At 37.2% G+C, this 15,654-nt stretch overlaps 1 protein-coding gene across 1 annotated transcript in view; it reads left to right on the plus strand.

The window, feature by feature from the left end:
- The window catches only part of TMEM260 (transmembrane protein 260), a 71,463-nt gene that overhangs the window by 18,218 nt on the left and 37,591 nt on the right, over positions 1 to 15,654 (plus strand). The window contains exons 3-4 of the mRNA XM_063439440.1: positions 495 to 526; positions 3,076 to 3,227. Coding sequence (XP_063295510.1) covers positions 495 to 526; positions 3,076 to 3,227 — 184 coding nt within the window. The remainder of the gene's footprint in view (positions 1 to 494; positions 527 to 3,075; positions 3,228 to 15,654) is intronic.

Genomic DNA, 15,654 nt, shown 5'->3' on the forward strand with positions numbered 1-15,654 from the left:
TTTACATTTCATTTAACACATCTTAAAAGATTGTTTTTGTCTTTTTTTTTTTCTCAATCTCAAAAACAGATGTGGTGAAGGAATATTTATTTTTCTATACTTTTTTTGTGTTTGTTTTGAAATATGGAAAACGTAGAGTTGTATTTGCTTTGTATTGCGTTTATTACACTGTGTTTAGAATGTTTTTATTTTTTGCTGTACAAATAATATAGTTAAGAGGTGAACTCTGTTTTTTTTTTTGAAGTGTGACATTTCACATTAGGTTAAATGCGATATAAATAAAATATATTGTGTTTTAAATAATTGCTTTGCTAAATTAAATATAAAATAGATGGACTTTCCCTGCAAATTTCATGCTGTTAAATCTCCGTAGATTTATATTTTATCAAGTCCAATTAATGCAAAATCCCAGTGCAAGCCTTTTGAATTTGGATAACTTTGGAGGAGGGTCATTCCCTAATGGTAATTATTGGTTTTACATTATTTTTTCACAGGGGAACTGATCACAGCCGCATATGAGCTTGGAGTAAGTATTAATTTTATTGTTTAATCAATGCTCTCATTAACAATTTTAGGAATTAGGGAAGTTTAATTAAGCATGGTGCAAAGTAGATTAATTTATTTTCAAACCGCAGTTTTGCTAACTTATAAGTACAGTATGCAACAATTTACTTTAAGTTTTAAATCCAATTAAACAAAATTATAATGCTGAGCTTTTACTGTACATACAGTGGGATGGTTCATTATCAACCCAAAATTTGGTATAAGCTGGGGAAAATGAAATAAATCGGGTTAACAGTTTTATTTAATAAACTTCATTATGGTGTCATGATCCTTTTAGGTAAGACTAAATGATGTTTAGCCGGGCACTAATCTGGAGGCCGTGTGGTCTCTGCATATGTTAATCAATAATGGTTAGTAGAAAAACAATCCAACATGTCAGCAATGTTTAAATAAACAGGCTTTCTCAGTGGTTTTATGCAATGGAAAACCTCATTTTGGTTTTGTTTGCTTTAGTAATTCTCAGAAGTTTTTTATGGAAGTACTACTGTAACTACTTGTGTTTACTTGATGTTTGTTCGTTCAATTTTCAGTTGTGGTCACTGTGGTGTCTTACCAAACTCTATAAATTATGTACGCATACACCTATAAACTCTGGTCTGTCTATTTTAACAAATATTTATTCAGATACAAAACAACAACAACATACAAATAATGACACACAATCTAACTAACTATACCAACAACAACAACAACAACAATAATCTAAGTAGCTGACAATAACAACTAAACCTTATAAAGTCATCAGATCCCACTCACAGTTCACCATGATAAAAATGAGCCCGTGTCTGCTCAGTAGCACAGCCAAGAACAGGAGGAATAGAGATAAGGGGAAGTGGTTATCGCTTTCCTGACTTGTAAAGGTATTGAATTACCTAATTACCATATCAAAGGGTAAAGCTTATCCCCCTGTAAGAAAGGCATACCAGAGTTTGGTCGCATGACCCCTGGTCACTATATTAGTTTGATGACAGAATGTCACCACAGTCACGTTCGTAAGGGCCAGTACTATATCACGGGAGACATTAGCCATCTGTAACAAGATCTTAAAAGGACATTCTAGCCAATCAAACAACTACAGCTTCCTGTAATAGTTACGCTATGTAGTGGCCCAATGGCTCTCTCCCCTTGTTTAATATCAAACCATTTTGGAATATTTTGATGTAAACCAAGGATATTCCTTGTGTCAAAGGGCTTCCCTGTTTCCATAAATTGTTTATGCAGAATTTACATCATTAATGTCAGTTTAGTCTAAACAGGATGGCATGGATTGACTGATCCTCAACTTGCTTCCTCATCTTATTAGACTTCCCCCAGTCTTCAAGTTTTTAATAAATCCACTATATTAGATAAGCATATCACTGGCCCATTAACAACCTATTAACAGCAAATACTTCAATCTGCATTATTTATACTAACTCAGCTTTTTCTACATCTGATTTGTTATTTGGGTTATCGAAGAATCATGGCCCCCTTTGATTGTCTCAGACAGAGTGTACATGTGGGCACCGATGTCTACATTCTTCAGATCGTGGTGCTTCAACCGCTAGGATCCCAAATCAGTGCTGTACAACATTGATGTCTATGTAGTCTATGTAGACTGCCGGAGCCTCCATAGATATTGTCTCACAATCAGCAAAACAATGTCTTTCCCACAAATGTCACTAGTGACGGCACAGGGAACTGACAAAACTTGATGGCAGTAGCTCCACCAGTTGTCAAGTTTTTTCAAGAATAGAAAAAAATGCATAAGACGAAGTAGTTTTTACTTTTCTCTTCGTATATCTTTTGACTGTGTTGGAATGTTAGGGAAATTCCAACACCGTCCATGTGAGCATTTCATAAAGATTTTATCTTTATGAAATTCTCAATTTGTTTTTTCAGATTTTAAGTGAAAAAAAAAAAACACTCCTTAACCCCTTAAGGACCAAACTTCTGGAATAAAAGGGAATCATGACATGTCACACATGTCATGTGTCCTTAAGGGGTTAAAGGACATCTCTGATGACATTTTCATTTCTAGTCCTTTAAAAGTAGATTACATTTAATGAAACATATTTTTAAATTAGGTATATATTTTCGTTTGAGAAAATTTCACTTTAATCTGGCTGAGCGGCCATGTTGAGTCAGACTCTACTGTTCTCTGACCAACTGCTGCTCAACCTAACTTGACAGCTTTTGTGATTGTGAAACTGTGGCAGCAAGCAAGTTAGATTGAGCAGCAGTTGGTCCGAGAACAGTAGAGTCTGACTCAGTATGGCCGCCTAGCCAGATAAAAGTTAAATAAGAAATATGGATTTACATTATCTAAAAAAAAAAGTACTAAAAGTTTCATTAAATGCAATACATTAAAAAAAAACAGAAATTAAGATGAACTCATAATCACATGACCTGCCGATTTTTCTCGGTGAAGCCGGTTGGTTTTGCACCTTACAAGGTGAAGAGAGGGTTATAGACAAGGAGATAACCCTACACACTTACTTTTATTTTTGTTTTGATTGTTTTTTTTCTTAGGTTGCCCATCCTCCCGGTTACCCTCTGTTCACTGTACTGGCTAAATTGGCAATGATGCTTTTGCCTTTTGGTTCCGTTGCTTATCGCGTAAACTTCCTGTGTGGTCTGTTTGGAGCCATTGCATCATCTCTCCTGTTTTATGCAACATTCAGGTATTTGCACTGTATTAGTATTTTATTTTATTATAACAAAAAAACATCAGAAGTCTTCCTTGTATGCTATATTTTTAGTTTGCTTTTTTAATTTTATGTAAAAACTTGTTCCTTAGCCACATTTCCTAGCCCTTTCGAAATACCTGAAAAAAGGTGTCGGTAAACATAAGATAAATATATTCATTCCAAAACAATGGCACATTCTCTAACAATCAAATTTTCTATGCCCTACTCAATAGCTGAGCAGTTTCATACTAAAAAATCTAGTAATTGTGTACCCCTAAGATAATCTGGGATAATTAATTAAAATGATATGCAAGTTAAGTAGGGATATTGGTAAAAATCTTAGTTGTATTTGGTCCAAGGGGCTACACCTCTTCCTTACTTTTTACATAACTACTGTGCAAAGGCGTTGGCAATATCAAAAAAGAAAACACGAAAAAGTAGTTAACTCAATCACATATGCAGAGGTAAGTCAAGAAGGCTACTTTTAGATTATCAGTATGTGTCTGCTATAAAAGAGGTCTGGGAATTAGTAATTTTCATATGAGGGGATTTTTTTATAGTCACACGAGGTAACTGGAAATGTTCAAAAAATGTAAAATGGTTGGTCAAATTACCAGTAAAAAAAACTATGAATTATTTAAAGTCTCAAGGTTTAAGAACTCCCTCAAAACCCATCTCTTCAGAAAAGCTTGTGGCCTCTCAGAGTAACCTCCATCTCACAAACCTGGCTCTCGCTTTGTTCTAAAGGGCCACTCTACACTCTCACCTCCAGTTCTGCTTCACTCCCACCTTGTTGCTTGGCTGCTGTCCCCCTTGATGCCCTATTGTGTTTGCATACCCCACCTCCTCTAGACTGTATGTTCATTTGAGCAGATTCTTCATCAAACTATTGTTCCTGGAACAACAATTGTGTAATTGTCTTATTTGTAATTAAATTTCCCCCCATTTCTAATATTGTAAAGCAGTGTGGAATAAGTTGGTGCTATATAATTGCCAAAATTACTAAATATTAATAAAGTAAACAGATATATAAAAAATGAATGCTAATTTGAATCTACGCCCCTATGTTCTGCGCTTTGATGTTGGCAAGACTTGTATTTATAGCAAGGCTGCAAATCTCAAACCACTTGTATCCAAAACCATCCCACGACGATGGATGACCAGGTCTTAGAAACAGTACAGTAAAAAAGATCTACTCTGAGTCTTCTTGCTACTAATATTTTATATCTGGATGTGTTAATATTTGAAGACAGTCAATGATTCCTTCAATCCATATCTTGTATTGCCACCTGTTGAATGTGATGGGGGATATGTAATGGTATGGGAAGCTATATCGTGGCAGTCATTAGATCCAGTGATTGCTCTGCGTGGTCATATAACAGTGACATATTAAAGGACAAGTGGCACCCTGTGGAGCCAATACTGCTCTCTTTAGATCTTTGAGTAATGTTGACTGATATTAGCCTGGTATACGTCTCTTACAATTTACCTGGTCTTCCAAATCCTCACATCTAAGCAATTCTGATCTCCTTCCAGCTTTAGGCTTTACTTCTTGAAAAACTATCTTGCTAAACTCCATACTGGTAACGCAGAGTCCTTGATATCGGAATATTACTCTGGGTTACTTCAGTTTACCCTTCTCCTCTATGTTAAATGTATAACTGAGAAAAACAAAATGTGTTTTTAAAAAAAAAAAAACATATTTTCTCTAAGAAACAATTTAGTCAAACTGTTTTCTAACCGCTTGTCTTCTTACCAGGGGTAAGTCGGGCCCCGCTTACTTGATCTGGTAGTGCTGGTCTTCGCTCATTCACTAAGCGGATCAGCTTACACACTCAACCAACGAGATGGACCTGCAAAGCAGTGTTTAGCTCAAGTGAGCTAATGGAAGCTCTTAGGAGATTGGTACCCAGGAAAATTAGTCAAACCGTTGGCAAACATTAGGAGGGTACTTCTGGCACCATAACCACTTCAGCCCACTATAGTGGTTATGATACTAAAGGATAAATCTGCAGGACACTAAAATCCCTTCACACATTGTTTAAACGTTTCTTGAGAGAAACATTTATTCAAATGGTAACTGCTAGAATTTAGATTTATTCTCGTCATACAATCCATATTCCTTATTCCAGCAATGTTTAGACGATTGTTATCGTCTGGTTCTTGTATTTAGTGTACATATACCAAGTGTAATTTGTATTTCAAGTTCTGCAATGTGCTTGAACAGGTCAACGTCAGCCAAAAGAGACCCTTCCCAGACCAGGAAATGACTCCACCAATCAGAAGCCTCTTACTCTTGTTTTCTTTTCTTTTTTTTTTTAAATTAGTTTATTCAGTCAGTCACACTCTCAGCTTTATAAATGAGACTGTTCAAAGTGGAGAGAGTAGTAGTAATATCTATGGAAAATGAGCAAATAACCTGAACCTTGTGGTAGAAAATAATTTTTATTTATTTTACAGAGATTAGTCTGCCGGCAGTATAATTTATTACAGTGCGAGAGTTCGAGAAGGCCTGGGGTACATTACTTACTGTCCCAAACATGAAACAAAATCAGCTATAATGGCTCTCTTTTTCAGATCGGGAATAGATATATTATTTGAAGCAGTTGGTTATTATTTTACATCAGAGTTGGTTTCCAAGTTAGACTCTCAGTGGTGGATGAGATTTTAATTCTCACCTCTCAGGTTGAATTGATGTTAGAACTCTTTCATGTTGGTTCAATATGTTACAAAAATAGGTCTGTGATATTAAATAATATTCTATGGAATAATTGTCTTATTGAGACCATTGGGATCTATTGAGGACTAAAAGTGGTAAACGTAATTTGCCAAAAGCAAAAATGTTGGAAAAACGCAAAGATCTTTTTTTGCACATATCTGGCACTTACAACTTGTGACCTCTTTACACGCTCTTTTGAACAACTTCGAGGACCACATTATAAAGCATTGCTCATGTGACACTTAAATGTGGAAAACAGTGTTTGAATTTTTTGGGCACTTACATTGTTTACCACTTTTAGTCTTCTATTATTTTAACCCCTTCTTATCTATGCGCAGATTTGATTTACAGTTAATACGAAATGATGGGGCGTAGTATCTTCCAATACATTCCCAATTTATTATCCATATTATCCAGCTTCCAACGAATGATTTGGTTAATGCCATTCCTCTATCTCTCTGCTTTTCATGGATTTAAAAAGGCTGCAAAACTTCATAGCAACATCAGATACTTAAATACAACATCGCTAAAACAAGCAAGAGTTAACACCAAGTCAGGTAGCGTGTAATTTTAATTTACATGTAATATATACATTGAGCATATAGATTTTTTTTATTATTATTTTTTTTTACAGAGAACTGGAGGCAGTTTGGAAGGAAACATTCCCAAACATAGCTGCAGAATGTTTACAAACATTATTTATAAAGATTGGACTGTGATTTGTGTTCCCACAGTAACATGCACAGTAATGTAAATGGGTAAACAATTGGAAGTTATTTAAAATTGTGGCACAAATAATCTATTGACTACAAAATGCTATCAGAATGGATTAACACACCATTACCACACATTCAATACAAATATTATTATATATTGGAAATATCATCTAGAACTTACATTTTTTTTTTAAATCTAGTAAACGCCACCTCTTTGAGCAGATAAATCCACATTTTTTTTGTTACTTTAATGATTCAATTTGCAATAGATTACATTTCCTTTCTAAATGGGAGACATCTTGTTCTTTGTATAATTGGGTTAATAAGCAGGTTACCAACAGGGTTCCAATTCATATCTGCCTTTCATAATTGAGACAGTAATTCAAATAAACAAATCATTCTTCATATGTACCTGGTTTATATTTTATGTTTTCTCTGAACTGCAATTTACATCTGTATTATTTTCTTGACACATAAAACTTGCAAACGGATTCCAACGAACTAATTTTGTGTTGATTTGGAAACCGCTTGCCTTGTATATAAAACGTAATGAGATGCTTTTGGCCTCAGGACAGTTTTCAGTATACGAGGTCAAGGACAAATGCACAAGGGACTTTACGTGTGGCCAAATGTGTCGACAGGCAAAAAAGTTATAAGAGTATAACATTGGTAAATATATGGTAATCTATACATTGGACATAATTCATAATTGGAAGTTAAACCCCTTAAGGACACGTGACATGTGTGACATGTCATGATTCCCTTTTATTCCAGAAGTTTGGTCCTTAAGGGGTTAAACTTTTCCCGTACTACGCATGACTTGGTACCTTTTTAAAATAACATTTGCAATTGTCACATCTAGTTTTATGTGAAGATAGTTAGAAAGAATGTTGCTCGTTTTGCTACGTTACACAATCTTTCTAATTGGAAATCAGCTTTGATGAGTCTATCAGCTGTCTCCAAAGGTGGCTGTTTGTTTCTAGGGCTTTGTGATGTGTGCAATATCTGACCCATTAAACGAGATCTCTGAACTTGTGTTTTAAACTTCATCTGAACCCCTGACCACCCACTAAAATTACAAAGTTTCTTTCTGTTGATAGATTATCAAAGAGTGCTAAATCCACAGTGGAAAATAAAATACATATTCTCTTTTTATCTAGGGATCTTGAAAGCATTTCAGATATTCCTCTGCAAAACTGACATGCATTCAGTGATATCATTTAGAATATTTAACCTAGTTTGCGAGTTTTGAAGTAAATCCTGGGGTCTAAAGTTATTATATTAGCATAATAATAGTGATAAGAATGAAGAATGGAAGCATAAAAGCACTTTACCTTCCCCAGGACGTACTTGGAAACCAGAGTAATCTGAATGTACCTTTCCTGGTTAAATACGTTGTTATTATTATTGTTTTTGGTATTACTTGTATATTGTCTTCCTTCTATTGTGTTCAACGTGAATTTTTGTCTAGGGACTACAAACATCAGTTTAAATACTGAAAATTCAACATTGAAATGATAAAATGCATTTATCGTAGTAAGTTACTTTCCCAAGAGTGTATATTTTATTTACGATAAATACATGATTACACTCCACAATCAATAGTTGCAACAATAGGGGCACATTCAGTAAACCGTTACTGTACTGACCCGAGAACCAACTTTTGCCTTGCAAAATCGAGGACAACCTAACAGAATTGTTTATGATACCATGTCACCGGAACTGTCCGCAAACCTCATTGTAACTTCACGTCCATGAGATGTTGAACCCCAAGGTACATAATTTTGCCTTGTGCCATTTGTATTTATACCACACCCCACAACGAAGGAATTAAAATAGACCCAGAGCTACATTGTAATGCATAGCTTAACCTTTGTAAACATTACATTTACAATACTAAATCTGATTATTTACTTGGTAGAGGTGAGCAGCACCTATCGACATTCTTGCAGGGTAGTACCTCCTACAGATGTGAAATTGTGGGACCTATTAACTAAACAGTGATCGGTACTCACTCGAGAACCAAATTGCAACATTCAGTCCCGAATATTAAAGACTGGGGAAAAACATCTGTAGCTGAATGAACAAAACAGTGTGACTTGTTCAAAATTACAATTATTTATATTATGCCAACATATTCCGCAGCGCTGTTCAAAAACATTTAGAACCGGTAGAGAGATGAACTTATGCACAGGTGATGTAATCTTGAATGATATTGTGCTGAGTTTTTATCTAATCATTATTTTAACCTTGCAGTAAACATTGATATCTAGCTTTTATGTCTGGAATAATTTATCCTGGACATTTGTTTTTCTACATACTGCACTGCCATGTTTAACTTAAAAAATATAAAAAATAAATGTTTGTTTTTATTTGTCCATGTACACGACTTCGTCCAAATTTATTTTACGTTTTTACTGGAGGAAAAAAAAAACCTTCAAAGGAAGCAATTTCTACCTGCTATGCCATTAATAGTGTCCCATTTATCTCAAATATATGGTTTCTTAGAATTATTATTATTATTTTATGTTTTACATTGTATCTATATAGATTCCTTTAATCCGTAATCCGGGATATTGTCTAATAAAGACGCCTTTATTTTCTGTGCGAGTGAATGTATTTTTAGATTAGACTCTATACTACGGCAATAAATGTCTGTTGTTCCCATTCGTACCATCCTGGAAAAATCTTTCTGTATATTTTGATGCATTTTGAATTAATTCTTCCCTTTTTTTTCTGGAATCTAACGGTTCAAAAAGAAACCAATTTGAATCACATGTCCCTGGGATTTTATTAACCTTGCTTCACTTTGATGTGGACGTTGATTCAGACTCCTAACCTTAGTCTGACCCATATATGAGAGGGATTATTGTGCAAGATACAAACAATTTCTAATTCCTTCATGCTGCATAAAGTAGGGCATAGATTATACAGGAATAAATAACTTAGAATGCGGTGTCAGACGGACATTTATTTAACAATTATTCACATTGTGTATTTTACTGTCTTTAGATGGTGTGTGTGTTTATTTGTGTTTTGTATACTATTCTACACCATTACTAATTCGAAGCAATCCAATGTGAAAAGAGTTACGGAATATTTAACTTCTGTTCGTGATATTTTGTTGCCAAATTAATGGCAATTTTTATAAATATATATGGGAAAACAATGCTTTTTAGAATCGCTAAATTAAGTTGCAATCCAAAATATTGATGTCTAGCTGAGCGTGCTCTGAAGCGATGTATGTTAACATTTGAGATAATTTGCAGAGTCTGAAAAGCCACCTTGTCTAAACTGACAACAATTACGCTTGCTGTGCATCCTGCAGATTTAAATATGAAAATGTTTCAATATGCAGAATACAAATAATTGATGAGGAACACGTCCTTGGGGAACATCACAGTTCAAGTGGCAAATCTGTCTTGTCAAACAAAAGCCAGCCTTCAGTAAAGAGCAAGGCATCTCTGCGGTAATAGTGCTAACAGTGGCCTATTGATTGAGTAGAAGTAGACACAATACAGTGTCAGTTAGGTTGTTACAATTTAATTTGTCTTGTGACCTGAACTTAACCTTTGGAACCTTTTCTATTGTGAGTAGAAATACACCAATAGAGTCCGTTTACTCTAGACATTACTGTAAGGATTACAAAAACAAAAAATAAATTGTATTGTCTCACCATGTAGAACAAACGTCTAACAGTTGGATATGTGTTTTTGTGTTTCCTAACTGCAGTAAAACACGACTTATATATTCAAACTATTGTCAAACAGTTAGGAATTCATCGGATTATTTGCCGAAACTTGCTCCTAAAGGGGTTTAGCCCCCCCTTTATTTATTTAAATGTGTAATATGTTTTATTTTAAACTGTAATGATATGTCATTGCATATATGCATGTATGTAATAGTATAATTGTGAATATATCTAAAATGTATCCAGAAGTGCTAGCAATCAGTGGGACCTCTTTTCGTTGCTTTTATCGCACAGTTTTTATGTTCCCCTGTGGACTACAGAATGTTTGCTAGAAACAAAAAATGCTTCCGAATCTGTCTCACTGCTTTAACAACTTAATTACAACTAGATATTTATTTCACTGATGGTACAATAGGACAAAAAAGGAATTTTAACAGAATTTTTTAATATTCTTCATTTTGAGAATGCAGAATTGAATCTGTAAGTTCAATGGGCTTAATCATTTTTTTATTTTTTTTTATAATTGTTGACTTGGTTTGCGAAGTCTACAATTTAAATTGGATTGTCAATATTGCATATGTTGGCCATAGAAGGTCAGAAATATGTAAAAGTATATAGGGTTTTTCTCTCTTTTTTTTTTTTTTCAAACCATTAACATTTGCCTGAAATACATTACGTTTTGATCGTGGTTATATTGAAACACAAAATTAAGTGTATGTTGTTCTAATCGCTGCTTTAGAGTGTGTATTTGTAGAAAGTGAAAAGAAATATAAAAAAATTAATAAAATAAATAAATCTCTCTTTAGATGATCATTAAACTCTAATTAATTATATTTTATTTATCCGGCCGGTATTAAAATTCCATTCAGTTTGTTTTTAAGTACATTAAAAGCTCACTTAATTTGCATAATATCCTCAAATCGCCTCCTTGCGCGCTGATAGCAACACTTCACTTTGACGTATAAAGGAAATGTATAGCGTACAAACCCTTTAGAAATGGGAAGATATATATTTTTTTTTTGACAGCTAGTCAGAGTTAAAATTAGTTCAAGAAAATGTTAATAATGCAATGCCTAACTTAATCCCTTTTGATATCACCAGGTATCCTCTAGCGGATGGGTTAATTGCTTTAAAAGGGAAGGCGATATTCAGAGCGGTGGGCTGCTTCACCTTTTCACAGCTGTTACCATTGAGTGACAACTAAATCCCATGTGTAAGATGAGGAAGAGCTCAGTCTCCAATTGGGAGAAAATTTATGTAAACGGCAATCCCTTCAGAATGTGCGCAAGTCATAGACTTTCTTGATTTACTCTGCTTTTCCCGAAAAGCTCCATTGTTCGGTTTTCTAAGTCCCATCAACCCTTTGTAGCAGAATATCACAGTGACTGCAGATAGCTGAAATGTTTAAATGCTATCATGCTTGTGATTAATAGCAGTGCTTATGAGTCAAGTCTGATAACGGAGCAGCTCTCTACTCAATTTCAGATACAGCTAATGGAATCTGTCTTCTCCAATTGTAATATGAGAAGGTCTAATTTGCTATGGAGCTTGGAACTGTCATCAGTAGGGGATTGTAGGGTCAGATGGGAACTGCCAGGTTTTTGCCCCGAAGCTTGTATCTTTCAGTCTGAATAGCACAGCTCCTTGCCTGCCAGTTAGCTGATAGGCCGCCATGGGGTTTATGCCAGTTCGCACAATAGGACAGGACTACACAGCCTGACTTTATAATTGTAAAGTGAGCTCATATTTCCACATCCACTGTGCTGCATAATTTCTAATAAGTGGTTTTAAGAAATGTCAGATTATGAAAAGTTTCCTCAATTACAAAAACTTATAAAACATTTAAATTGCTAAATCAATTCCCTGCAGAGTTTTTTGCTGCTGGAACCGCACACATTATTTATCGTGGTAATTGATGTAAATGCATGCATTTTATAAAAAAAAAAAAAAAGAAAAGATAAAAAAAAAAAAAAATTATTAGTATATAAATAAAATAAGGTCCTTAGGCTTATTCTGAATTTGATATGCAGTTTGTGGTTGTAAATCTAACCTGGGGAGGGGAGAAAATCCCCCCCAGAAATACTGCTTTCTATATATTTTTGTGTATTTTTTTTTTGTCCCAGCCACATTTGTAACCTTTTATTTGTAGCTTTTTAAATTATTTCAATTATATACACGTTGCATTTAATGTGAAAATGGTTCTAGGCAATAATCTGATATTTCAGTGTGTGGAGGCAGTCTTTATCATCTTTGAAAGCAAGCGTAAAACATTTTTTTTTGTGATGCTGGAGATTCCTTGCTTTGAATAAATCAGCCGTTTCTTAAATGGCATTGAACAATGAGAGTATTCCTATAAGACTTTTTGCTCGTAGTCTTTAGAATATTGAAGAATTATATTAAAGGTATACTTTAGACTGGAAGTACCAACGATTTTAATGCATTAAGAAAAATGCAAAGATGGGGCGTGGCCTAGCTGTTCATGAAGAAATTATCACACTAAGTGAGCTCCGCACCCCGAGCTGATTTTTTTTGAGCACTCATTCTTACCGAGATGGTACGTACAGGAGCAGGCAGCAAAATAGTCGCATTAGGGGGCTTCCTGAACAGGACACCGAACCTTTGACCGCCACGCTGACCTCATTGTTCCGTCAGCTCTAGGGCCCTGAGGCACCACAGGATATATGCCTGGATAGGGCCCACCGGGCACTGGCGCAGGCCAGGCTGTACGGAAGGCCACATGGTGTTGTCTGCTGCCTCCATGCCTTCCCAGAACAACTCATGGCGACTGCCAGGAATCTGCCCTCCATCAAGTTCCATGGCATGGAATTTTCCTTCTTCCATGACCTCTCAGGCCTTACCCTGGACTCAAGATGGGCCGATTACCACAGCTCTCCAGGACAAGGGTATGCCCTACAAATGGCGTTTTTCCTTTAGCCTGCAAGCCAGGCAGGGCTCTACCAGGCACACGATCAAGCTCCCGGATGATATTCCTTGCTTTATCCGAGTATTCTACCTTCCCTTGATGAGGACCCGCAACTGGCTGCTGGAGGAGCCAATTGGGCTCAGGCGAGGAGAAGATTTGGGCCCACAACCTTCTGCTAATCGGCTTGGCCAGATGTCACCCCCATGTCGCTGGGGCAGTCCGGCCGGGTCTAAGGAATAAAGGCCTCGCCTTACAGCTCTGGTGATACCCTGGGACCCTCGCGCTCATGCCCCTGCGACGTTCTGTAAGTACTCTGACTCTGCGCTGACTTTCCCCAGTTGAACGTCCAAGTTTGCGCTTCCTGGACTCCCCATGTGCAGCGGTACTGCCGACCTGTCGGCCTTGCCCCCTCAGTTTAGATGGGGCCCCCACACACTACCCTGGTCTATGACTCAGAATACAAGTGGCCTGTTTGGGCGATTTAAAGTCTACCCTGGAGGTCCTCTAGCCCTATATAGACCCAACAGTATCTGAGGCTTGGCGATATCTCACATGTCGAGTGGCGGCCACGGGGCTGGCGGGAATGGGGATACAGGACCCTGGTTGGGTGGCGGGATCTTTATGGGTTTACCTGTATGCTCACTCAGCTGAGATATTGCCTTGTACAACTGGCCAGGTCACTCAGGATTGTTTACCGATGAGCCGTGAATCACCAATGCCTTAGATGGGGGGGTGAGGATAGGTGCTTGGGTGGGGGGTTGCCTCATGAAGGGTGGGGGTGGTAATGGTATAGTGGAACTGCCTACAGGACTGCCAAGTGTTGTGATGGGACCGGGTAATGCCTTTTGCCGAATAAGTTCTGGGTGCATAATCAGGGTATGGCTGCATGGTGGGTGGAAGTGGGTGGCGGGAGGGATGGGAAAATGGCTACGATGTTCCCACGAATTATGTGCTAGACCAATATAGATAAGCCTATGGCTATATGTATCCCCTGGTGCACCTACATGGCACAGCACTCATCCCAACCTGATTTGAGGGCCTTCTTTATCCGTAGAAAGAGACTAACAGGGGCCTCAGACCCCACCACCCCACACTGAAGCGGAGCGGCGGATTCAGCCTGTTGCATCCTGCTGGTACTGGCCGGGCCCTGGCCAGGGATCTGAGAAGGTCAACAGGACAGTGACTAAGTCTTGAAGGTATTGGACGCACAGTTAAAAAGGCGGAATCGCAATCAGTAGCTGATGGAGGGGGGTTGTGCCCCCCCCACCCCTACCCTTTTTTTTTCTTCCCCTTCTTCTCTCTCTTTCTCCATTGTTTTCCTCATTCTACTTTTTCCCCTCTCTCCCCCCACTACAACTCTTCCTTCCTCCCTAGTGCTACGGGGACTGGCCGGGATATGTGGGGTTGGGGGGAGGGGAAATTAGACTCCCATAAGTTTCTTAGCCAACCTGCTTAGACCGCAGTGCCATTCTCGATAGCTTCAACACCCACCACCACTGTGAAAATCTACTTGGAAATGAGAAGGTAGCATACGCCAACGCTTCATATAACGACTCTATTAGGACTAATCCCCCAGACGGACACAGAAGTCCTATGTGCTTTACTTACTAGAAGGCTCCCTTCCTAGGCCCTAGAGGTATCTGTAAATGGCTTGTTACAGGTCACCCTCGTGACCGGACCTTAGCCTACAATGAGGATCTGACCTTGACAATACTACATCCCATGGCGACTCATGCCGAAGCAATACCACCAGGGAAGCTACACGTTTATTATGAACAAACATTGTTACAGTTTTTATTCTAATTACTCGACTGTTAGTCAATGTATATTCCACCTGTGAGTGGCTCACTGTTTAATGAATATGCTCATCTAATATGTAACTGGAAATCCAAAAATAAAGATAGTCTAAAAAGAATAAATATAGAAATATGCAAAAAAACAAGTTTAAAGCAGCTCTGTCACCCCAGACTTACCTTTCTACAATTGTTTAATCTTTTCTTCCTATTTCCCAATCTGTTATTTTTTCATCTATTTCTCTTTAAAAACATAAGACACAGTAGGGACTACATAGTTTTTTTTGTATTTTTCTTTCGCTTGACAAATCTTGAGGAAGCTCCTCTTGCTTTGTCAAGTATAATTTCCCCATAGTACTCACCTCTCCCTCCAGTCCTTTCTCCTTAGTCTTGTAACTTGAAGAAGGATAAAGGTGACTAAACAGACCAATGTTAAAAACAGACTCTTTATGGGGCACTAGGAAAAGTAGAGTCGGGGGCGGGGGATAAAAATAAAATAGGTCATGCCACAACAGAGGCACTTTAAAACGGGGCATTGTTTTTATTTTAATTTTTTATTTATGGTAGTTGCTACATTGG

Source organism: Pelobates fuscus, chromosome 13 (assembly GCF_036172605.1).
Source record: "Pelobates fuscus isolate aPelFus1 chromosome 13, aPelFus1.pri, whole genome shotgun sequence".
Lineage (NCBI taxonomy): Eukaryota > Metazoa > Chordata > Amphibia > Anura > Pelobatidae > Pelobates > Pelobates fuscus.